This window comes from Crinia signifera, chromosome 8, assembly GCF_055691185.1.
Source record: "Crinia signifera chromosome 8, ASM5569118v1, whole genome shotgun sequence".
Classification (NCBI taxonomy): Eukaryota; Metazoa; Chordata; class Amphibia; order Anura; family Myobatrachidae; genus Crinia; species Crinia signifera.
In genome coordinates this window covers 72,069,714-72,090,207 of record NC_139224.1, presented here as the reverse complement: position 1 = coordinate 72,090,207, position 20,494 = coordinate 72,069,714, and the positions used below count along the sequence as shown (strand labels likewise).

Here is a 20,494-nt window from a genome sequence, read left to right as displayed (position 1 = left end):
AGATGCCAAAAAGATCCAGCTCCTGAGGTTCAGGAAGGGGATCCTCCGGCAAATGAAGGACCTCCTTAACGGCCAAAATAAGAGCCTCAATCCCTCCTGGAGTAGGCTCCGCCTCGAGAGGGGCATCCTGTACCTCCTCCCACTCCCCCGCAACCATTTCTTCAAACGGTTCGGGTTCTTCTTCCGAATCATCCCCCTGCAAAAGAAGTTGAAAAGGTCGCTTCTGACCTGAGGATGTCGGTCTCTGGGGCCTATTCATGGACCCAGCCAACGCGTCAACTGACCTGGCTAACGTTGAGACCCAAGCGGGCTCCGCCCTGCGGGACTCTGCCAATTCAGCCGACAACTTAGACATAGTACCCACAAGGACCGAAGTCCACTGTGGGGTAGGGGCATCAACTACAGAAGATGTAGAATTAGAATCAGCGCAGGCCTGACAAACAGAAGAATTACCCTCTGCAGAATACTGCGTGAATCTTGCTGCGCAATTAGAGCAAGTATAGGCTTTCTGGGAAGCCTTGGACATGCCCGTCATGGTACTGAATGGGTCCAATGCAGCAGCCCACAGACAACTTCACACACACGCACACACACACCACCACAGAGCACCAGGACAAAACCTCTGGGGGCCGCGAGTCCTAGAGGAGAATAAGCTCTGATAAATGTGAAACAACACTTCTCTGTGCCTGCTACAGCAAGGCTTAGAAGGACTGGACGCAGTAACCTATAAAGGAACAGCGCGTCATTAACATTATGTGTGTGTGCAACCAGAATGAATGCTCTTTAACAGAGCATAGCCCACTGCACTAAGCAGGGTACTCGTTTTAAACACCGGGCCGCGCCATGCCCGCCTCAATAAACAAACACCCTGCTCCCCCCTCCCAGAACTTGCCTTCACTGCAAGCTAGCGCCGAACCCCCGCAGCGCCGCCAACGCTAGCCGGACCGTGACCCCGCCGGCGTCCCGCTGACTGCTGCAGCAACGCCGGAGTCTCTGTCAGCGTGTCAAACCCGGCTTCAATGGCGGCGCCTATGCGAGTGCGCCGTGCTACAGCGCGACAGAGCTGGGAGAGCAGGGGAAGCAGAAGGGAGAATTACTCACCCTGAGGCAAACCTTCGTGGCTGGCGAACCTTTTGCAAGGGACGTCAGGAGCACGGAAACACCGGGCAGGCGCCTTCTGGAGGTCCTGACCGGGAACCTGGAAACCAGGGGCGCTGGATACCCGGACCCACACTTTACAGGAAGCTGGGAAGGGATCCTTGTTCAAGAAATCTCTTTTTCTTTTTTTTTTTTTTTTTTAAATGCAAAAATGCAAAAATGCAAGAGCAGTGAAAACTGTGACCTTGCTCCCTCGGCACAATTTTCTCACTGGGGGCTGATGGGTCTTAGAGGGGAGGAGCTAGTCTTCCCTAATTAAAGTCAGTTGTGCCTTGCTCCCAGCATTCCCATCTCTAATACCCGATGTGATCCCAGTGGCCCCTGCTGCATGTCAGAGAAATTAAGACGTTTCTGGTGCAAAGTGACTAACTACCTTTCTCAGATCTTCCATGTAAACATCTTCCCTGACCCCCTCGCGGTTATGGGACTCAGTTTTGAAAATTGGCCAATGGACACTATCAAAAAGCATACAATACCACTTCTTATTATCATAATCACAATTGCAAGAAAATGCATACTCATCCACTGGACAAAGAAATCTGCACCACTGTTATCACTTGTTCAACTAAAGCTTTTAAGGACTCTATACTTTGAAAGAAAATACGCCAAATTAGATCTGATTAACGGAGCCCATACATTCTACCAAAGATGGTCACTCTTCATCGATTCACAGGACTTATCAACAAAAACCTCTCATAATGTCAGTGTTTGACACCACATAGTTAAGCTTTGGTGGGTATGTACGTGGGATCGAGAAGTTCCAGCAATGTTTATTTGGTGTTTATGGCATGGTGGTATTTATAACAGAACCTGGACCTGTGCGTGATTCCTCGACTATGTAGCATATATCTGGCAAATAAGCTAAATCACATCTTAAACTAAAGGAAAATAGATTAACCTAATGATCTTAAGAAACCCATAGATTCTTGCTCCCTCTTTCCCTCATGCAGCACCCGTATTCATTCCCTTCCTCTCCCCCTTTTCCCACCCCTGTCTGCCCTAATACCCGTCGATATCCTATCGTGTCTGTCTATGTCTATGTCTTTGTCTATGTTCAAAACCTTTTTTCACCTTAGAGTATGTTTCTGTTTATTTAGGATTTGTGCTTGGGGGGTCTATAAACATCAGCATTAAATCATTGGATATGCTGGGAGTGGGACATGCAGTGGTTGGCCACCTGATCTCATCTAAATTCTAATCTTAGAAGCAAAAAGATGTGTGGTATTCTAATTATACAGAGGTATATACATGCTTAAATGCATGTATTTACTGCATGATGACTCGGAGTGGCCCATTGCATGCCCTACACTGCTATGCTACAAGTTACATTATATACTACAATGTATTATATGCCGCAATTCAACTATACTGTATGTTATGTTTTATACCATGATGTTTGTGGATCAGGCTTACACATCTGAATCCTTAATCATATATATTCTTTATTTATATTCATGTACTCTTTATTCAATATTGTACATTGTCGTTATATTTCAAAAAAGCAATAAAAAGATAAAAAAAAGATATATATAAAAAAAAAAAAAAACATTAGTTTTCACTCATTTCTAGTCAATTGTGATCACTTCACAGCTTACAAAATTGTTTTCATTTACTGTAGTTGGGCCAAAAGGGTATACCAAGGTAGCTGGATGACTAAGCTAAGCGACAGCAGTGGACATCACATACATGTGGACCTTACACTTCCAACCTGGCACATCTTGGAAGCAGAGCGGCACTGCAGGGGCAGACAGGGTGGCAGTTTAATAAACTATCCCAAAAAAAGAGAAATGCTCCAAAGAGCAACAAATACAAAGAGGTATCAGCCTTGTCATGACTGGTGGTAGCAGCTTCAGCACTTCTATCAGGTTGCTGATCTCCCACTATTTCCTCCTCCATCATCCTCCAAAAATGTGTTTTTATTTTATTTATTATTTTTATAAATTTTTCTTACAGATGGGTCATTGTACATCCTTGCTGGCGGGTCGCCAGAACGTACGCGCTGGCGACCCGCCAGCAGCCTCGCCAGCGAGGAGACTGAGACGCGCGTGCGTCTCACGCGCACGCGCGTCTCAGTCTCCGTCGCTAGCGTGGCGGAAACCCTGTCCGTCTCCGCCTCAGGGAGACGGACGGGGTTAGGGGGGGGTTAGGGGGGATGCGGGCAGGCGGCGGGGACCCCGGGTTACCGCCGGCAAGCCGGCGGGGACCCGGGGAAACGTTTGGAAGCGCCGTCGGAAGGGGGCGCGCGCGCCTCTCGTGCGCGCGCGCCCCCTTCTCACGATCGCCATGGCGCTGGCGGGGGATGGCGGCTGGCGACGCCAGCGCCATCCCCAGCAAAGATGGACCGTGACCCATCTGTACTTTACACTGGACACAGCCTGTCACACTGGACACTGCCCCTGGACACACCCCGTCACCCTGGACGCAGCCTCTGGACACAGCTCCTGTACACTGGACACAGCACGTCACCCTGGACACAGCCTGTCACCCTGGACAAAGCCCCTGGACAATGGACACAGCCTCTGGACACCCCCCTGGACACAGCTCCTGTACACTGGACAAAGCCCCTGGACACTGGACACACCCCGTCACCCTGGACACAGCCCCTGGACAATGGACACAGCTCCTGTACACTGGACACAGCCCGTCACACTGGACACAGCCCCTGGATACTGGACACAGCCCGTCACCCTGGACACAGCCCCTGGACAATGGACACAGCCCCTGGACACAGCTCCTGTACACTGGACACAGCAGTCACACTGGACACTGCCCCTGGACACAACCCCTGTTCACAGCCCCTGTACACTGGACACAGCCCCTGGACACTGCCCCTGTCACACTGGACACAGGCACTGTCACCCTGGACACAGCCCCTGTACACTGGACACAGCCCCTGTACACTGGACACAGCCCCTGTACACAGCCCCTGTACACTGGACACAGACCCTGTCAGACTGTACACAGTGTCGTCCAGATAGGGTAGGGTATGATGTTTATCCCCCTCTTTCTGAGTAAGACCATCATCTCCGCCATCACTTTTGTGAATACGCGGGGTGCAGTGGACAAACCAAAGGGAAGGGCCTGAAATTGATAATGGTCCTCCAGAATGGCAAACCTCAGGAATGCCTGATGTGGGAACCATATTAGGATGTGCAGGTAAGCGTCCTTCACATCGAGGAATGCTAGGAACTCTCCCTGCTCCAATCCCGCAATGACCGCCCGCAGGAACTCCATCCTGAAAGTAGTTACCTTCAGGAATGGATTGAGAGACTTCTAAGTTTAAAATTGGCCGTACCGAACCATCCGGTTTTGTTACTACAAACAGGTTGGAATAGTAACCGGGATAACCACCCGAGACAGTAATAGTCTCTGAATCGCCTGTAACAGGGTGGCCTGAGTCTCTTTCAAAGCTGGTAGCCCTGATCTGAAGAACCTCTGCGGGGGTGGCTTTGCGGGTGTGGCTTGTAGCCTTGCGAATTGAGAGCCCGCAACAAAGGATTGATACAGGACGCCTCCCACACCTGAGAGTAGTGTAGCAGATGCGCTCCCACCTCGAGTACGACCCGTGGTGGTGCTGGGTAGTCATGCAGAGGGATTGGATGCGGTAGCTCCGGAGCTACAATCCTGGCCTGCAGTGGCTGCGGCCTTACGGAACTTTGTCCAAGAACCCCTCTGCGCATTGGAGCCACCTCTCGGCTTCTGGCAGAATCTGGTTGCCCGAATGGACTGCTGCGCTGGACCTGCAAAGGGCCGGCGTTGCACAGTGGGAGTAGACGGGAGGGATATTGATTTCCCAGCAGTAGCCTTAGAAATCAGATCATCCAACTCGCTCCCAAACAATGTGTCCCCCGTATAAGGGAGATTTTCCACGCTATGCTTTGAATCAGCATCAGCCGCCCACTGGCGTAGCCAGAGGGTTCTGTGTCCTGAGACTGCCATGGCTGAATTTCGTGCATTAATTGCACCTAATTGTTTTTGTGCATCACACAGCATTTTTGCCGTATCTTGGATGTGGCCCAATTTCTCTGAAACCTGCGCCACAGTCATGTCCCCTTGTAAACCTTCCAGTATCTGGGAGGCCCAGGTGTGGACGGCCATAGCCATCCAGCAACTCGCCAACACCGGAAGCTGACATGCGCTGCTAGCAGTATAAAAAGCCTTAAGGATAGCTTCTACCTTTTTATCGGAGCGGTCCTTCAGAGAGGACCCTGGTACTGGTAGTACCACCTTTTTGGACAAACGTGATAAGGACGTGTCCACAACAGGAGGCTCCACCCACACCTTTCGGCCAGCCGGCTCGAAAGGGAATGCAGACACAAACCGCTTTGTGAGTTTAAAATGCCGTTCTGGGGACTTCCAAGCCGCCTTGAACGCGTCCTCCAAATCAGCCTGTTCTGGATAAACAATAGGCTGCTTTTTCTGGGCTCCAAAAAATGAGTCCCCACCACAGACTCAGTTAAATGGAGGTCTAACACATCCCTAATGGCCATAATGAGTAAGTGCAGGCTGCGAGTCCTGTAGAGGCTCATCTAAATCCTCCCCCACTTCAGGCTCCTCATCCGCGCTGTAACTTGCGGCTCCAGCCTCCCGTCTGCAAAGCGGGGTTTTGAATTTGGCGCCAATTCGGCTGCCAAATTCAAAACGCCGCATTGGCGGCCATTAGGAAACGACCGCGGCGAGCCAATCAGCGCTCGCCGCGCCGTTTCCACCCTGCCCCCGGCGTCTGACATCAGACACCAGCGGGAGGGCGAAAAGTCTTCTACACGCCGGCGGAGCGCAGGAGCGCTCCTGAAGACGCGAGAAGCCGCCGGAGGATGGCGCAGAAGACGGCGGCGGGGATTAGAGTTCCGGCGCCGCAGAAGACGATGGGATCAAGACAGAAGATCTCCGGCGCCTTCTGCAAGAAAAAAGAAGATGGCTCCCGGAGAGGCCAGCGGGGGTGGGAAGCAAAAGAGCTGACGAAGCTCCCCCCAGCGGCCTCTCCCAACACCAGGTAGGGGCCTTTGGCCTCCTACCCTCCATCCACCCTAGACCACCGGGTGTCGGGCACTAGGCCCGTGGGCAAATTCAGGCCCTTCTGGCCTGTGTGCGCCTTAGTCGGGCCCTCTTGGCCCGTGGCTCATTTGTTTGTTGGGCCCTCCTGGCCCTCTAGGTGGGCCCTTTAGTTATGAAGCTGGGCCCTCCAGCATAGGTGTTGCACTGTGGGCAACACCTGTGCTGGAGGGCCCAGCTTCCTAACTGTGGGGTCATATGACGTTTGGCACTGTGGGGGGCATATGTTTGGCACTTTGAGGGGCATGTGATGTTTGGCACTGTGGGGGGCATATGATGATTGGCACTGTGGGGGGCATGTGATGTTTGGCACTGTGGGGGGCATGTGATGTTTGGCACTGTGGTGGGCATATCTGGCACTGGGGGCATAAAGATTTGTCATGTGGCCACTCTCCTTGTGTCATATGACCACGCCCCTGACCACTCCCCCGATCACGCCCCTTTTTGGCGCGCGTGCCTTCGGCGCGCGCATGATGTTGGCTCTTTGGCTTGACGACTGATATTTTTCGGCTCTTTACCTCTGACCGGTTGGCCACCCCTGCTCTAGGATATCCAGGCTCACCCGTGTCCTTGTCTCCAGCGTTTCCCCAGCTGCTATTACTTACCTGGTTCTTTCCATCTCCAGAAGACTCCTACGATACCATCCCTGCAGTCAAGTATCAGGTGCCCCGCTGAGCACCTCTCTGGCTCCTAAGCCAGCTATCACCATCAGAGACTTTTACCATCCTGTCCTGATCCTGTCGACAAGTCCCCGTCAACACCTGGGTTGACTACCAGCTATTGTGCTCCATTAGTGACTAATCCACCATTGTCCTATCCAGCCAATACACCTGTCTACCTTCCCGTCGACATCCCAAGTCGTCACTCCCGCAGTTCCCAGACTGTCCCCCAGTCACCCTGGTCTCCCAAGGCCGTTCCAGGGTTCAGCCTCCCGAGTCCCAGCCTGCGTCCAGAGGACCAGGGCAGGGGGCCGCGACCTACCTGTCAGACGCAGCTAAGTCCAAAGTTCCTTGCGGGACTCCCTGGTGAACACCGCTGGCAGGTTAGACTCCGCACCCCTGTTCCTGGTCTCCGTCAACACTCTGGTTCGCTGTGCTCCAGTCCCCTCGTGTATGTCAATCATTAAACCCCCTGTATTACGCTACACAGCGCCCTCCACTGGTCCATCTGTACGATTGATAAACGGCCAAAAACTGTCTTGTCCGTCCATACTCGGTCGGTCGAAGGTTCAGTGCTGTTTAATATTTATCCGACCAGCTGGGCCCATATCGGAACAAAAGTGCAGGGTGTGCGCACGTTCGATCGATATGATGGCCATTCATGCGATTATACTCCCAAGGCTGGAACGCCCATGTGGGCGTTCCATAGCTGCATGATCTCTCCTATAGCACAGCATGTAAACAAGAAGCATTCACCTCCAGGGGCCAGACATATATGGCAAACTGCTATATAGACGGGGTACGCGTCTAATTAGTCAGCCGGCATTTGACTAGGGAAAACTGCTATATACAAAATAAAAATGTAGCCTTTATTTAAATGTACTTAAAACTGCGAAATATTTTAAAAACATACAAATATTGTCAAACAAAGTGAGGTAAGTACGTGTTTAAAGACAGCACGTGCGGGGCTCCCATGTCTACTAAATGGTCTCTGATTTTTTTCGACTGCAGCGTTTAAATGATGCTCTGTCATAAATATAAATGTAAAGCTAATTGTGAAGTCATGATGACATCCCGCATCTCTAGTGTTCTCACATTAACAAATACTAACCAAAAACCTCGATGGATTTGTACAATTGCGGAAAGTATGACTAGATGCAGTGTCATTACACTGGTCAGTGGGGATTATTGCGGGTGGAATAAAGCACGACCATTATTAAGATGATTGACTGAAAAGTGGAAGGTTTCTCTGCTTGTTGGTGTTGCCAGTGTCAATATCGTTTAGATTTGGTCTGTGAACAAGTGTAGTATTCACATAATCGGTACTATAAGATTGCATGTATATGGTGCTCACGTGAGCACCATATGCATGCAATCTTATAGTACCGATTATGTGAATACTACACTTGTTCACAGACAAAATATGAATATATTTACATAGTTAAATATTTCTGAATTATATGTCAATCGGACAACTCAACCATCAGTCTTTGAATAATAGACATTAAACCACTGTTTTTATTATTATAAACGTGTGAATTCATGTGTGAAAACGCCCTATTCACTGCCCCCTTGACGCATTTCTAGATTGACATCGGACGGTGTCTATAAAATGAATGACGTTACAATGAAAGTGATCATAAAAATTACTACAAGGATACAAAGTGTAATTTTAAAGCCAAGCAAACATCATATTGCTATCAAACATTACAATACCAATAATACAGGTCGATAAATAAATGTATATCGGCTATAAAGCTCCACACAGCCATCGCTTTCAGCAAGTTGCCATTTCACGGGCCTGAGTGTGTGGGATAATTGTAGACATTGTAAAGCTAATTGTGATGTCATGATGAAATCCCACATCTCTAGTGTTCTCACATTAACAAATACACTGATAGCATGTCATTTACTAAAGGGCTGAGATCTAGCTAGAATTGCACATCATTTGTATTGACTTCTTTTTGTTTGTCTAGTCACCTGGCAATAAACTCTAATGTAGCTTTTACATCACACTTTTAAAACGGTATATTGCCGTTTTTTTGCCTTTTAAAACGTTTAAGGCTGCAGTGTGAAATGCCCCTTTCAGACCGCACTTTTAAAACGGTAAATTGCCGTTTTTTTACCGTTTTAAAACGGTAATGTGTGCGGTCTGAAAGGTCCAGTCCCACTTAACCGGTTAGAAAATGCCGTTTTTTCTAACCGGTTAAAATGAAGGGTCCTACCCGTTTCTGAACCGGTATTTTAGCGCAAAAATCGGCTCAGAAACGGTATTTAGGACCCAGCCAATGAGCTGGGTCCTAAATTCAGCACAGTGAATACTTAATGAGCGCTCATTAAGTATTCACAGCACTGGAGCCCCCCCCGCGCGTGTCGACGCCCCCCCGCGCGCGTGTCGACGGGCCCCCCGCGTGTCGACCCCCCCGCGCGTGTCGGCGCCCCCCCCCGTGTCGACTTACCCCGTGCCGGTATCTCCGTTGTGGTTCCCGACACTGCAGCTCAGTATGCTCGGAAAGCACTTATGAAAAAAGTGTCTTTCAGAAAATGGCTGCCCCCCATACGGAAGACAGTTTTTTTAAACAGGGTTTCCTATGGGGCAGCCATTTTCTGGAAGACACTTTTTTCATAAGTGCTTTCCGAGCATACTGAGCTGCAGTCCACAACGGAGGTACCGGCACGGGGTAAGTCGACACGGGGGGGGGGGCGCCGACACGCGGGGTGGGGGACACGCGCGGGGGGCGTCGACATGCGCGGGGGCGTCGACATGCTCTCGGTCGACACGCGAGGGGGGGGGGGAGCTGCACGGAGGGGAGGGCTGAAGGCTGCACTGGCTTTGACCCTGTATTTGGAAAGTTTCCAAAAACGGGTCTGCCAGTGTCAAAAAATCGGCACTTAAACGGTAATATACCGTTTAAGTGCTGCGGTGTGAAAGGGGTTTTATCTGGCAGACCCGTTTTTGGAAACGTTTCCAAATACAGGGTCAAAGCCAGTTATGCGGTCTGAAAGCAGCAAAAGTGTCATAGTTGAAATACCATTTAAAGTTAACTGGTATTTCAACACGTTTAAAAAGCAGAGTCCTACCCGTTTCAAAGCCAATTCAGAGCCGTTTTTTGTGCTGTCTGAATGGCACTGAAATGGTATTTAGTAAAAAATAAAGGTTAGAGCACTGTGATAGGCTGTCCCTTGTCTTGTGTCCCTTCCCTGAACCAGGAAATAAGCTGTGGGTAGAAACGTGTTCAGAGGTTAAACGGCTTGACTGGTGATGTGAATGGTACTTAAACGGTATTTTTAAATGGTAATCTGCTGCAATATGAACACTAGACCCGTTTAAAATACCATTTAAAATTACAGTTTTTCAAAACGTTTCAAAATGTTTTATGTGATGTGAAAGCTACATAATACACCATGGGCTGAGAGAGATCCTGATTTGTTGAATCACAAAATCACAGGATAATTCTGCTTAAGGTTCCTGTGAAGTCACATTAGTCACTGTTAACCCCCGTTAATTCATACAGTCCTAGCCGGCATTTCCTCTTAACTGACATTCAGAAACGTATTAGTCTCTGCTGAGACTGAAACATTGTTTATTTACATTTCACGAGAAATATACTCTGTTGCCATATTGTAACAGAAAGTGAATCATTCCTGTGGAATCTATATTTATGACCTAGTTTTTTCAAACTGCTATATAGACGGGTTACACGTCTATATAGCAGTTTGCCGGCTGACTAAGTTAGACACGTACCCCGTCTATATAGAAGTTTATTCACCCTGCCGGCTGACTAATTTTTAGACACGTACCCAGTCACTTTTGTTTAGGTTTTGTACTCACGCCTTTAACCCAGCCCATTATGATAATTTAGTTTATATATGACGTGTCAATAGCCCAAATCGAGAGAGTGTGTACGGTGGTACAATCTTTTTCTTGCGACTGTTTGGACGGGAGTACATCAGACGTCGCAAGTAAAATTGTACAGGTGTGTACGCACGAATCGGCTGTTGTGGATGGTCAGACGCATCTATGGTCAGTCGAACAGTCGCAAGAAAACAGGGATTGTATAGATGTGTACCCAGCTTAAGACTCAGAGGCACTGAGGGGGACCTGTACACCAACAACCTAGCTCTCAGATTGGAGAGAGATGGTAACATACTTAAATCACAGAGGAATATATATATATATATATATATATATATATATATATATATATATATATATATACACACATATACATATACACACACACACACACTTGCAGTTATTAACCATTCACAAGGTTAAAATCACCCAAAACCTGGGGGGGGGAGTACACATATTTATACTGGAAAATGGGCATAAATAGCCCTTAAGCAGGGAACTGCATTTGGGGTACAGTGGCATCACCTAATTCCAGTCTGTGGCAGGGCTGCGCGGTCCCCGTGCAGGGACGCCGCAATCGCCGCCGCCATCTTGCCGCATCGCATACCGGGATGCCCACTGAGGGAACCCCGGGTTCTACGCACCACTGATATTTTCAGGCTGAACCAGGGTTGTGTGGCATGCTGTGGGTGAGCTACGCTGACATCTAAGCGACCGCAGTGGCAAACACCATCTCAGGACAGTAGTCCTGCAGCAGGGTCAATTCGGTACCTAAAGAGGCCGGCAATTGAACCCTTCCCCTGGCTTCCCACGATGCAGGAATGTTGGTTAAGCCCAAACAGCAGACCCAAAATAATATAGAAATGAAACTGAAGAAAAACTCTGGAGCTTCACAGTGAGCACCCTTTCCCGAGGGCACATTTTCTTTAACTGGTCTTGTGGGTGGGAGGAAGTAGAGAGGAGGAGCCAGTACACACAGTGAAAGAGCTTCTATGTGCCTGTCTCCTGTGGATACCTCTCTTCTCCCATATGTTAAGATGAATCCCCAATATCCCATATGGATGATAGAGAAAAAAAAAAAACTTTGTCAGGTCCGGAATACCACAGATTGCCTGTGATTAACTGTTCCTATGGAGTCAGGAAAGATCCAATGCCCTTATCCAAAATGGCCAAATACAGAAATAAAGATGAATTGTGCCCCAATCAAAAATGGTGGATTAAGCTCCGCATATCCCAATTCTATTTACTACAAGAAAAAAAGAAGATTTACATCTAACATCGTGGAGCAACAAACACAGCATGGGTTCCTTCAAAATGAATATAAATAAGGAAAAAAAAGCTAAAGAAAAAAAACAGAACACAAGCAGTGGAACGCGGACCGAGCACTTCCGCTCAGCACATGTCACGCACATGTCATTTCCGGCATGTACAAGTAGGAGATAGATTACTCTCCAGCCGGAGATCTACACTGCGGGGACAATATTATATGTGGCAACTGCATGTCATTTTTGCCTATCGGCGTCCCCATGTGCAGGGGATTTCATCCAATTGGATAAGGTATTTAAACCCTTATCTTCAGAGTGATGGCATCCACATCTGAAGAAGGATTTGTTAATCCGAAACATGTTATGAGGATGCCATCACACTGACTGGAGAATTTGATACCAACTGTGCCCAAGTTCATTCAAGCCTGTGCGGTGGTGCGCCGCGTTGCTACCCGGGACCTTACCATCTTTGAGCACCTAGCCCACCACACCCACCTTGTTTGGTGAGATAAACTTTTGGTTACCCCCCATCTACAGTGTTTACAGGATATTGCACCTGTTTATTTTCTGCACTTGCACTTTGATGTGTTAATTTTATATGTATTCATTTATTGTGTGAATAAAAGTATTTATCTGGTTAACCAAATCCCACAGAAGGGTCCAGATTTGTTTAAACATATCATCCACTGGTTCTGTGCACCATCTTTGCTGACCGCCTTTGTTCAGAGTAACTGTTCCACTGCCACAAGACCATCCACATGGGGAATACTTGTAGAAAAATCTTTTTAGATCTGCCATGCAGACAGCTATCACTGGGCAAGCTAGGTGAACTCTGAATTGTATTAAGCAATGTAGTAGTGTCTTTCAAGAATTTCATGTTGAAATGCTGGTTGCAGAAAACTATCTAAATACCGGTACTAAGTGGAGTGCCCCAGGGTTCGGTTTTGGGGCCCATTTTGTTTAACATTTTTATTAACGATATTGGGATAGGGTTACTCAGCAATGTATCCATCTTTGCGGACGATACAAAACTTAGCAAAGTCATCAAATCATCAGAAGATGTCACCATGCTTCAAAATGATCTTGCAATTCTAGATGAGTGGGCAAAAAAATGGAAGATGAGGTTCAATGTAGATAAATGTAAGGTTATGCACCTTGGGAGACACAACCAGTGTGCAAGTTACAACCTTAGCGGAGAGGAACTGGGTAATTCAATACTTGAAAAGGATCTAGGAGTCCAAATAGACAGCAAACTAGGATGTAGTGCCCATTGTAATGTAGCTACAAAAAAGGCCAACAAAATTCTGGCATGTATTAAGAGGGGAATGGAAACTAGGGACTCAAGGGTAATTATGCCACTATATAAAGCATTGGTGAGACCTCACCTAGAGTACGGAGTACAGTTCTGGGCCCCACACTATAAAAAGGACATCATAGAATTAGAAAAAGTCCAAAGGTGAGCAACAAAGCTTATTAGGGGAATGGAGAATTTAAGCTACGGGGAGAGATTAAGCAATTTGGGACTATTTACATTAGAAAAGAGACATTTAAGGGGGGACATGCTCAACATGTACAAGTATATCAAGGGCCAATATAAGGAACTGTCACGTACCCTCTTTTCTACTAGAAAGGAATCTAGGACGCGAGGGCATGAGTATAGATTAGAAGAAAAAAGATTTCATTCAGCTAGTAGAAAGAATTTCTTTACGGTCAGAACAGTCAAACTCTGGAACTCTCTTCCCAGAGAGGTGGTAACGGCTGGCTCATTAAATGCGTTCAAGGCAAAGTTGGACAAACATTTACTGGAGAAAAACATCCATGGGTACAAATAAGAAATATAATTTGTCTGTAAAATACCAGAACCTACCAAATCAGCAATGGATATCTATACCAGGTTGAACTAGATGGACGCAAGTCTTTTTTCAGCCTTACCTACTATGTAACTATGTATATGTATAGCAATAGGGTGATAGAGACCCCCTGGCAGAAATGATAGGTAAATATCTTATACCCCTTTTATACCAAAAACGCCGGGTCGCACCCGGGTTTTTGATCCCCGCTTCAAGCCGAGTGCGACCCAGCGTTTGCTCCCATTTACACCACCGCCGCATCCCCCCCGGCCGCTTGGAGATTACGTCATCACCAAGCGCCGATCGCCGCCACCGCGATCCGGAGCGCTGTGCTGGGGGTAAGTCCAGCACTAAGGTAAGCTGCTGGGCTGCCCACAGCCTCCGTGCTGGGCTGCCCACAGCCCTTGTACAGGGAGGTGAATGGATGCCGCACACAGGCATCCATTCACCTCCACCGCTGCTGCTGTCTGCAGGGTATAGCCAACAACAGCGCAGGCTGTCTGTGCCCCCCGTCCAATCTGCGCATGCTGCGGTCCGCAGATTGCACATCCCCCATTGATGTAAATGGGTGCCGGGTCGTATGACCCGGCGTACCCATTTACACCGCCCTCTACCCAGGTCCTAGCCGTGAAGTCCCGTGTAAAGGGACACGCCATGTCTCATTTACACCAGGTCTGACCCGCCGAAGACCCAGGGTTTTGCGGCGGTGTAAAAGGGGTATTAGAGACACATAAAGACCAGGTGCATCAAATTAAATTCACCTTAGATATCAGCAATAAAGAAGTGCACTTCTTGGACGTTAAGATACAGCTGGATTCAGGAGATATTGTGACAGGTCTATTGTCACAAACAAGGATTTGTGAACTCGTTGTGACTGTAGTAGGAAGTGATGAATAATACAGGTTGAGTATCCCGTATCCAAAATGCTCGGGACCAGGAGAATTTTGGATAACGGATTATTCCGTATTTCGGAATATTTTAATATTTCAATGATGTATTTTGAAGTATCTTGCATTTATGCTGTATAAACACATAATATACACACAAATATATTTTATTACCACATAAAATACACACAAACATATTTTAATTGTTCAAAAAACAAGGTTTCAAAACGTGAAACAAAATATGTGTACTATCTCAGCACTGAATTTGAATGCCAAGCAATCATTGTCTTGCACATATATAGTGCCAGTTACATATCATGTCCCCAGTGATGCTGTTACATATGTCCCCAGTGAGTTTTTAGCAAAAAAAAAAATTTTTTTCACTTTCTGGAATGTCCGTATTTCGGAATAATTTGGATAACGGATATTCGGATACGGGATACTCGACCTGTATGTTGGTGTAGAATACTGTAGTAGTAGGCTGGAACCAGAAATGCCGGAAAGGAAATGGAGGAAGAGTCAGGTATGCTGGAGAATGTCACTGGTGCTCAAAATCTGGAGACACTGGAAAAGTACTTGTGGCAGAGTTCCTAATGCTGGAATGTCACTAGAGTACTGAGGATAGCAGAACAGGACTAGAATCTGGTGATGCCAGAAGGTCTGGCTGAAAGCAGGATCCAAAGATAATGTATAACTGAGGAGCAATAGCGACCAAGTCACACACAGCTCCAGATAGCTACACAGAATAGGAGCTGGATGACCAGACAGCGGCTGCGCCTGGATGACAGCAGACAGCTGGAGGATGGCAGGTCCTGATGTGGCTATTTAGCTGGGAAGCCAGACAGCGGTGAGCAAATCAATAGTGCTGGGTAGCCGGGCAGCAGCACAGAAAGGACAGCACTGGGTAGCCAAGCAGCGACATACACAAATAGGGCTGTTACTGCATTGTAGCAATAAATTCTGAAAAAAATCTTGAAAACTATTGTTGTTTTTTTTAATTATGCAGAAATGATGTAGCAACATGAAGTCTATTTTAGAGTGTTTGCCACAGTATCTACTCTGTGTTACAATTACTAGCAGAGTTCCAAAGGATTTGCATTTTTCACAACTGTAACTGATTTTTAATACTTTATATTTGTGCCGGTGTGCCTAAAATGACATGGGATAAAAGGATATTATTCCAATGAGAGCATATTAAATGTTCAGAGTTCTCTCAGTAATTCTGTTTTACATTGTAATTACTTGTTGGAATATTTTTCACCTTGGTAAAAAAAATACCCATCTATAGATCATTAGAATTTAGCTTGTTGAATTCTCCAAATACTCTTAACAGACTCTAAAAGTTCACACACACTGGGCGATTTTGCCAAACTTGTATGCTTTCTGAGGTTGAGGAAAAAAAAAAAAAAAAAAAAAAAAAAAAAAAAAAATCGCTGGGCTTAAAAAGCAGGAAGCTGTGGAAAGCCGTGTACTCCAGTGCTCATCTACTGGTAATACCAGCAGATGAGCGGCTCATGGTTGCCCTGTACACACTGGGCAGCTTTCAAGCTAAAAGCAGCTCAGATTAATAAACGGAGCTGCTTTCAGCTCAGAGTTGCCCAGTGTGTACAGGCCTTTACTCCTGTCTCTATATATAGCCATAAGTGTGGGTATCAGCAGGAAAAGGATGCTGCTAATAGTATAGCCCCTTGTGTACTTATTATAAGGGGTGCAAAGGTACCACTGCTAATAAAATAACCCCTACAACTTTTTAACATAAACTCGCCCCTTAAAAACAGAGGCACAAGCATGTAGAAGTTTCCCACATAACTGGCTTGTCTGGAACTGTACTATTTATATTCTGATCAATTTTAATTGCATTTCACGATTTTTCTCCTTACATGTAAGCACTAAGGGGTAGATTTATTAAGCTCAGTGAAGTTATAAAGGGGGAAATTAACTAAAGGAAATTTGTAAAAAATAGGTGTATTTGTATTTAGAAATACACTTATGTTTGACATTTACTATCCCGAAAATACGGCAATTCGTATTCGTATTGATGTGCTATCAATACAAATACGAATTGCCGTATTTTTGGGATAGCAAAAAACAGGGATGTGTCAGCGCTAAAGTACAGATGAGCGAGGGGGCAGCTGAACTGGAGTAGTCCAGTACTCCTGGGTAGATATATTGCAGATTGGATAGTTCTGCGCTCTCCCTCTAGGTGCATGTGCAGGGTAATGATATGCTATGAGACAGTGAGTGTAGTAAAAAGAATGTTTTTATTACTGAGAACATATATAAAAAGGGGGGGAGAGAGAAAGATGCTAGTGCATGTGTTACCACCGGTGGTGGTGTGAGGAGTTGTATCGTCACTCCAAAATGACAGTGCAACAGCTCTCACTCCGTGGTGTCTGCTGTTCACTGTTAAATGACAGGGGTGAAAGGGGAATTGGCTGCCTGTGAAAGAGCACAAAAAAGCCTGGGGATGATGATGATTCGCAAAGTCTATAATGATTAAGTCTCTGTAAATAAATCGAAACAGTCTGGCAATGTGCTGCTGTTGCCGGGGTCAGAGTAGGTACGTGATGTCACCGGGGGCTGGCGTCCCTAACCCGCCGGTGGTGCACAGCGTACTTACCCGATACCCTCTTTGGTGATGGATCAGTCCCTCGCTGCTCTCCCGATGTGTGCTTCGCCGGCGCCCGCGCTGCCAGCGGGTGCGTCGGTAGTATACCACACTGCTCACCACGCGTCGCCGTCACTTCCGGGTTTGGCTGGGGAGCGTCAGCCCGGAGTGACTACCAACAAATTTGACGACATCTCAGACTCAGAACCCAGCTCAGTGATTGCCCGACAGCTCCCTCGGCTCTGAGAGAATTTTCGCGATGTTTCTCCGGACAACTAGAGCTCACAATCCGACACGCCCCTCCTGCTGTCGGATTGTGAGCTCTAGTTGTCCGGAGAAACATCGCGAAAATTCTCTCAGAGCCGAGGGAGCTGTCGGGCAATCACTGAGCTGGGTTCTGAGTCTGAGATGTCGTCAAATTTGTTGGTAGTCACTCCGGGCTGACGCTCCCCAGCCAAACCCGGAAGTGACGGCGACGCGTGGTGAGCAGTGTGGTATACTACCGACGCACCCGCTGGCAGCGCGGGCGCCGGCGAAGCACACATCGGGAGAGCAGCGAGGGACTGATCCATCACCAAAGAGGGTATCGGGTAAGTACGCTGTGCACCACCGGCGGGTTAGGGACGCCAGCCCCCGGTGACATCACGTACCTACTCTGACCCCGGCAACAGCAGCACATTGCCAGACTGTTTCGATTTATTTACAGAGACTTAATCATTATAGACTTTGCGAATCATCATCATCCCCAGGCTTTTTTGTGCTCTTTCACAGGCAGCCAATTCCCCTTTCACCCCTGTCATTTAACAGTGAACAGCAGACACCACGGAGTGAGAGCTGTTGCACTGTCATTTTGGAGTGACGATACAACTCCTCACACCACCACCGGTGGTAACACATGCACTAGCATCTTTCTCTCTCCCCCCCTTTTTATATATGTTCTCAGTAATAAAAACATTCTTTTTACTACACTCACTGTCTCATAGCATATCATTACCCTGCACATGCACCTAGAGGGAGAGCGCAGAACTATCCAATCTGCAGTATTTTTGGGATAGTAAATGTCAAACATAAGTGTATTTCTGCATACAAATACACCTATTTTTTATAAATTTCCTTTAGTAAATTTCCCCCAAAGTGTCTGTTTTTTATCAACGGCCAATCAGCTCCTACCTGTCATGTTTCAAACCAAGCCTGTAACTTCACAGGTAGAAGCTGATTGGCCAGTGATAAAAACCAGACAGTTTATCACTTCACCAAGCTTAATAAGTCTACTCCTAAATTACAAATCTTGCCTATGCTTTTGATAATTCATTCAAGCAAACTGTCAAAAAATAAGTAAATAACCTACTTGATGTCGGATTTGATATTTTGAAGTCTTCTATAAACTTCTTCAAAGGTACATCTTATGGTGTCCATCATATAAGCTGCAATTACTGCTGCACTTCGGCTAACTCCAGCTTGGCTATGTATATATATATAAAAAAAAAGGGATATTACTGCTCACTGACAACTTGAGAACAGGATCGAGTCCTGAGACTTTTTGCCACTTGTACTAAAAGACAGAGTGCGACCTTATACCAAGCATACCTAGCGTGTAATGCGATTCGCACTCACGCGGGCATCGCACAGTACAAGACTATGTGCTGCACATACTTTTTGCATGCAAAAAACATGCCATGCAATTCGATCTAGCCCATAACGCATGCGATTCTCACAGCGGGTATGGGCACCTTTAAGGAATTATGGTCTCAATCTTCAGACTATCAATGGATTAGGGCAATCATCGCAGTGAATTGTATTCATGATATGGCATGTTGAAATCATCCAGCATGGCCCAATAATACAATCATGGGTCAGCAACATCTGACAGTGGCTAGTCATCTGACGGACATTTCCTTCACCAAGTAGTGGGGAGTAAATATTGGGTGGCAATGCACTATGAACTCTCTCAAATGGCCACAATATCTGATGGGTTTCAGGCTGTATGATAAAATGTCTGTTTGTTTTTGCAGTAAAAAAATAAATAAATGAAATGCACATTGACAACAATAACATCAGTCCTTTAAACAGTTTATGTTAACTACATAAAACTTACCAATGAACAAGTACAGATGATCCAGGCTTTCCTACAGCCTCTTTCAAAAAATGTAAGCAATCGGGCAAACAGCTGAGAAGGTCTGCACTGGAATCGTCCAATATATTAACAAACTTTGTATGAAATGATTGTTGTAGATGATTTTGCTCTATGTTGTCAATGGTCAGAATGTGAGTAATACCAGCTTCTTGCAATTGCTGTGAATCTGCAACATCACTGCTACTGCCAAGATACAGTCCCGGCAGTACAACAATCATCTTCAGCTTTGAGATAAATAAATCAATATAGAACCTGTGAGAAAATAAATTAAATGAAAGTCTACTGCAGGTAATACAAATATATTTTCTTTTTTCATTTTAAATATGGTTACTTTTGTATCGATAATACAAAACAAACGTATTAAGTCATGGTAAAAAAAGTTTACGGTTTCCAATAGTAAATATAAACAATCCCAGCAAAGTATAGAAGCTAGAGTAATAAGGATAGACGCTAGTACAACATGACAAATTCATACAGCTAGCGGCGGACACAGGGTATATTCATGCGAAAAAGGTGATCAGATATATTGGGTTCCGCTCTGTCAGTGGAGCAACAACCGACACGTGTGTATATATACTGTCTATAAAGTTACGTAAACACTCACTCACAGTTTGGGGCAGCTTTCACGTGGATGGAGCAGCGCAGTAGCAATGCCGGCTAGTGACAGGAAGACGTCATTCTGTCACGTGACACATGATCAGCTTCTCAGGATTGGATGAGGCGCTATTAACTGTAAAATAAACTTTATTGGCAAAGAAGTACAGTCACGACTCCGAGTCATTACAACAATGTGCCACTGCTTCATCATAAGTGTCTACTCCTGCAGTGCGGGCGGCGCGGTGCTGGTGTATGAAAGTGCTGTGCATGCGACTCGACATAAGAACGAAGACACGTTATTCATAGGCTAAAGCGTAATCGGAACAGTGGGTTTGCGTAGTGCGCTAGAAATGGCAAAGAAATGCTCTCAACATACCCCGTTCTCACTGCAGCCAAATTCCCGGGTCTAGCATGTAGACCCGGGAATT

General features: G+C 46.5%; 1 protein-coding gene across 2 annotated transcripts in view; it reads right to left on the bottom strand.

The window, feature by feature from the left end:
• The window catches only part of DUSP12 (dual specificity phosphatase 12), a 116,443-nt gene extending 96,261 nt beyond the window's left edge, over nucleotides 1-20,182 (bottom strand). The window contains exons 1-3 of one of the 2 annotated variants that reach the window (XM_083156667.1): nucleotides 20,078-20,182; nucleotides 19,431-19,721; nucleotides 18,684-18,797 (exon numbers count right to left, since the gene is read on the bottom strand). In XM_083156667.1, the coding sequence (XP_083012793.1) occupies nucleotides 18,684-18,797; nucleotides 19,431-19,687 (371 nt within the window). In that variant the 5' untranslated portion in view covers nucleotides 19,688-19,721; nucleotides 20,078-20,182. Of the gene's footprint in view, nucleotides 1-18,683; nucleotides 18,798-19,430; nucleotides 19,722-20,073 lie in introns of both variants that reach the window. The other variant, XM_083156668.1, reaches the window with a different exon arrangement.
• Nucleotides 20,183-20,494: the final 312 nt, after the last annotated feature.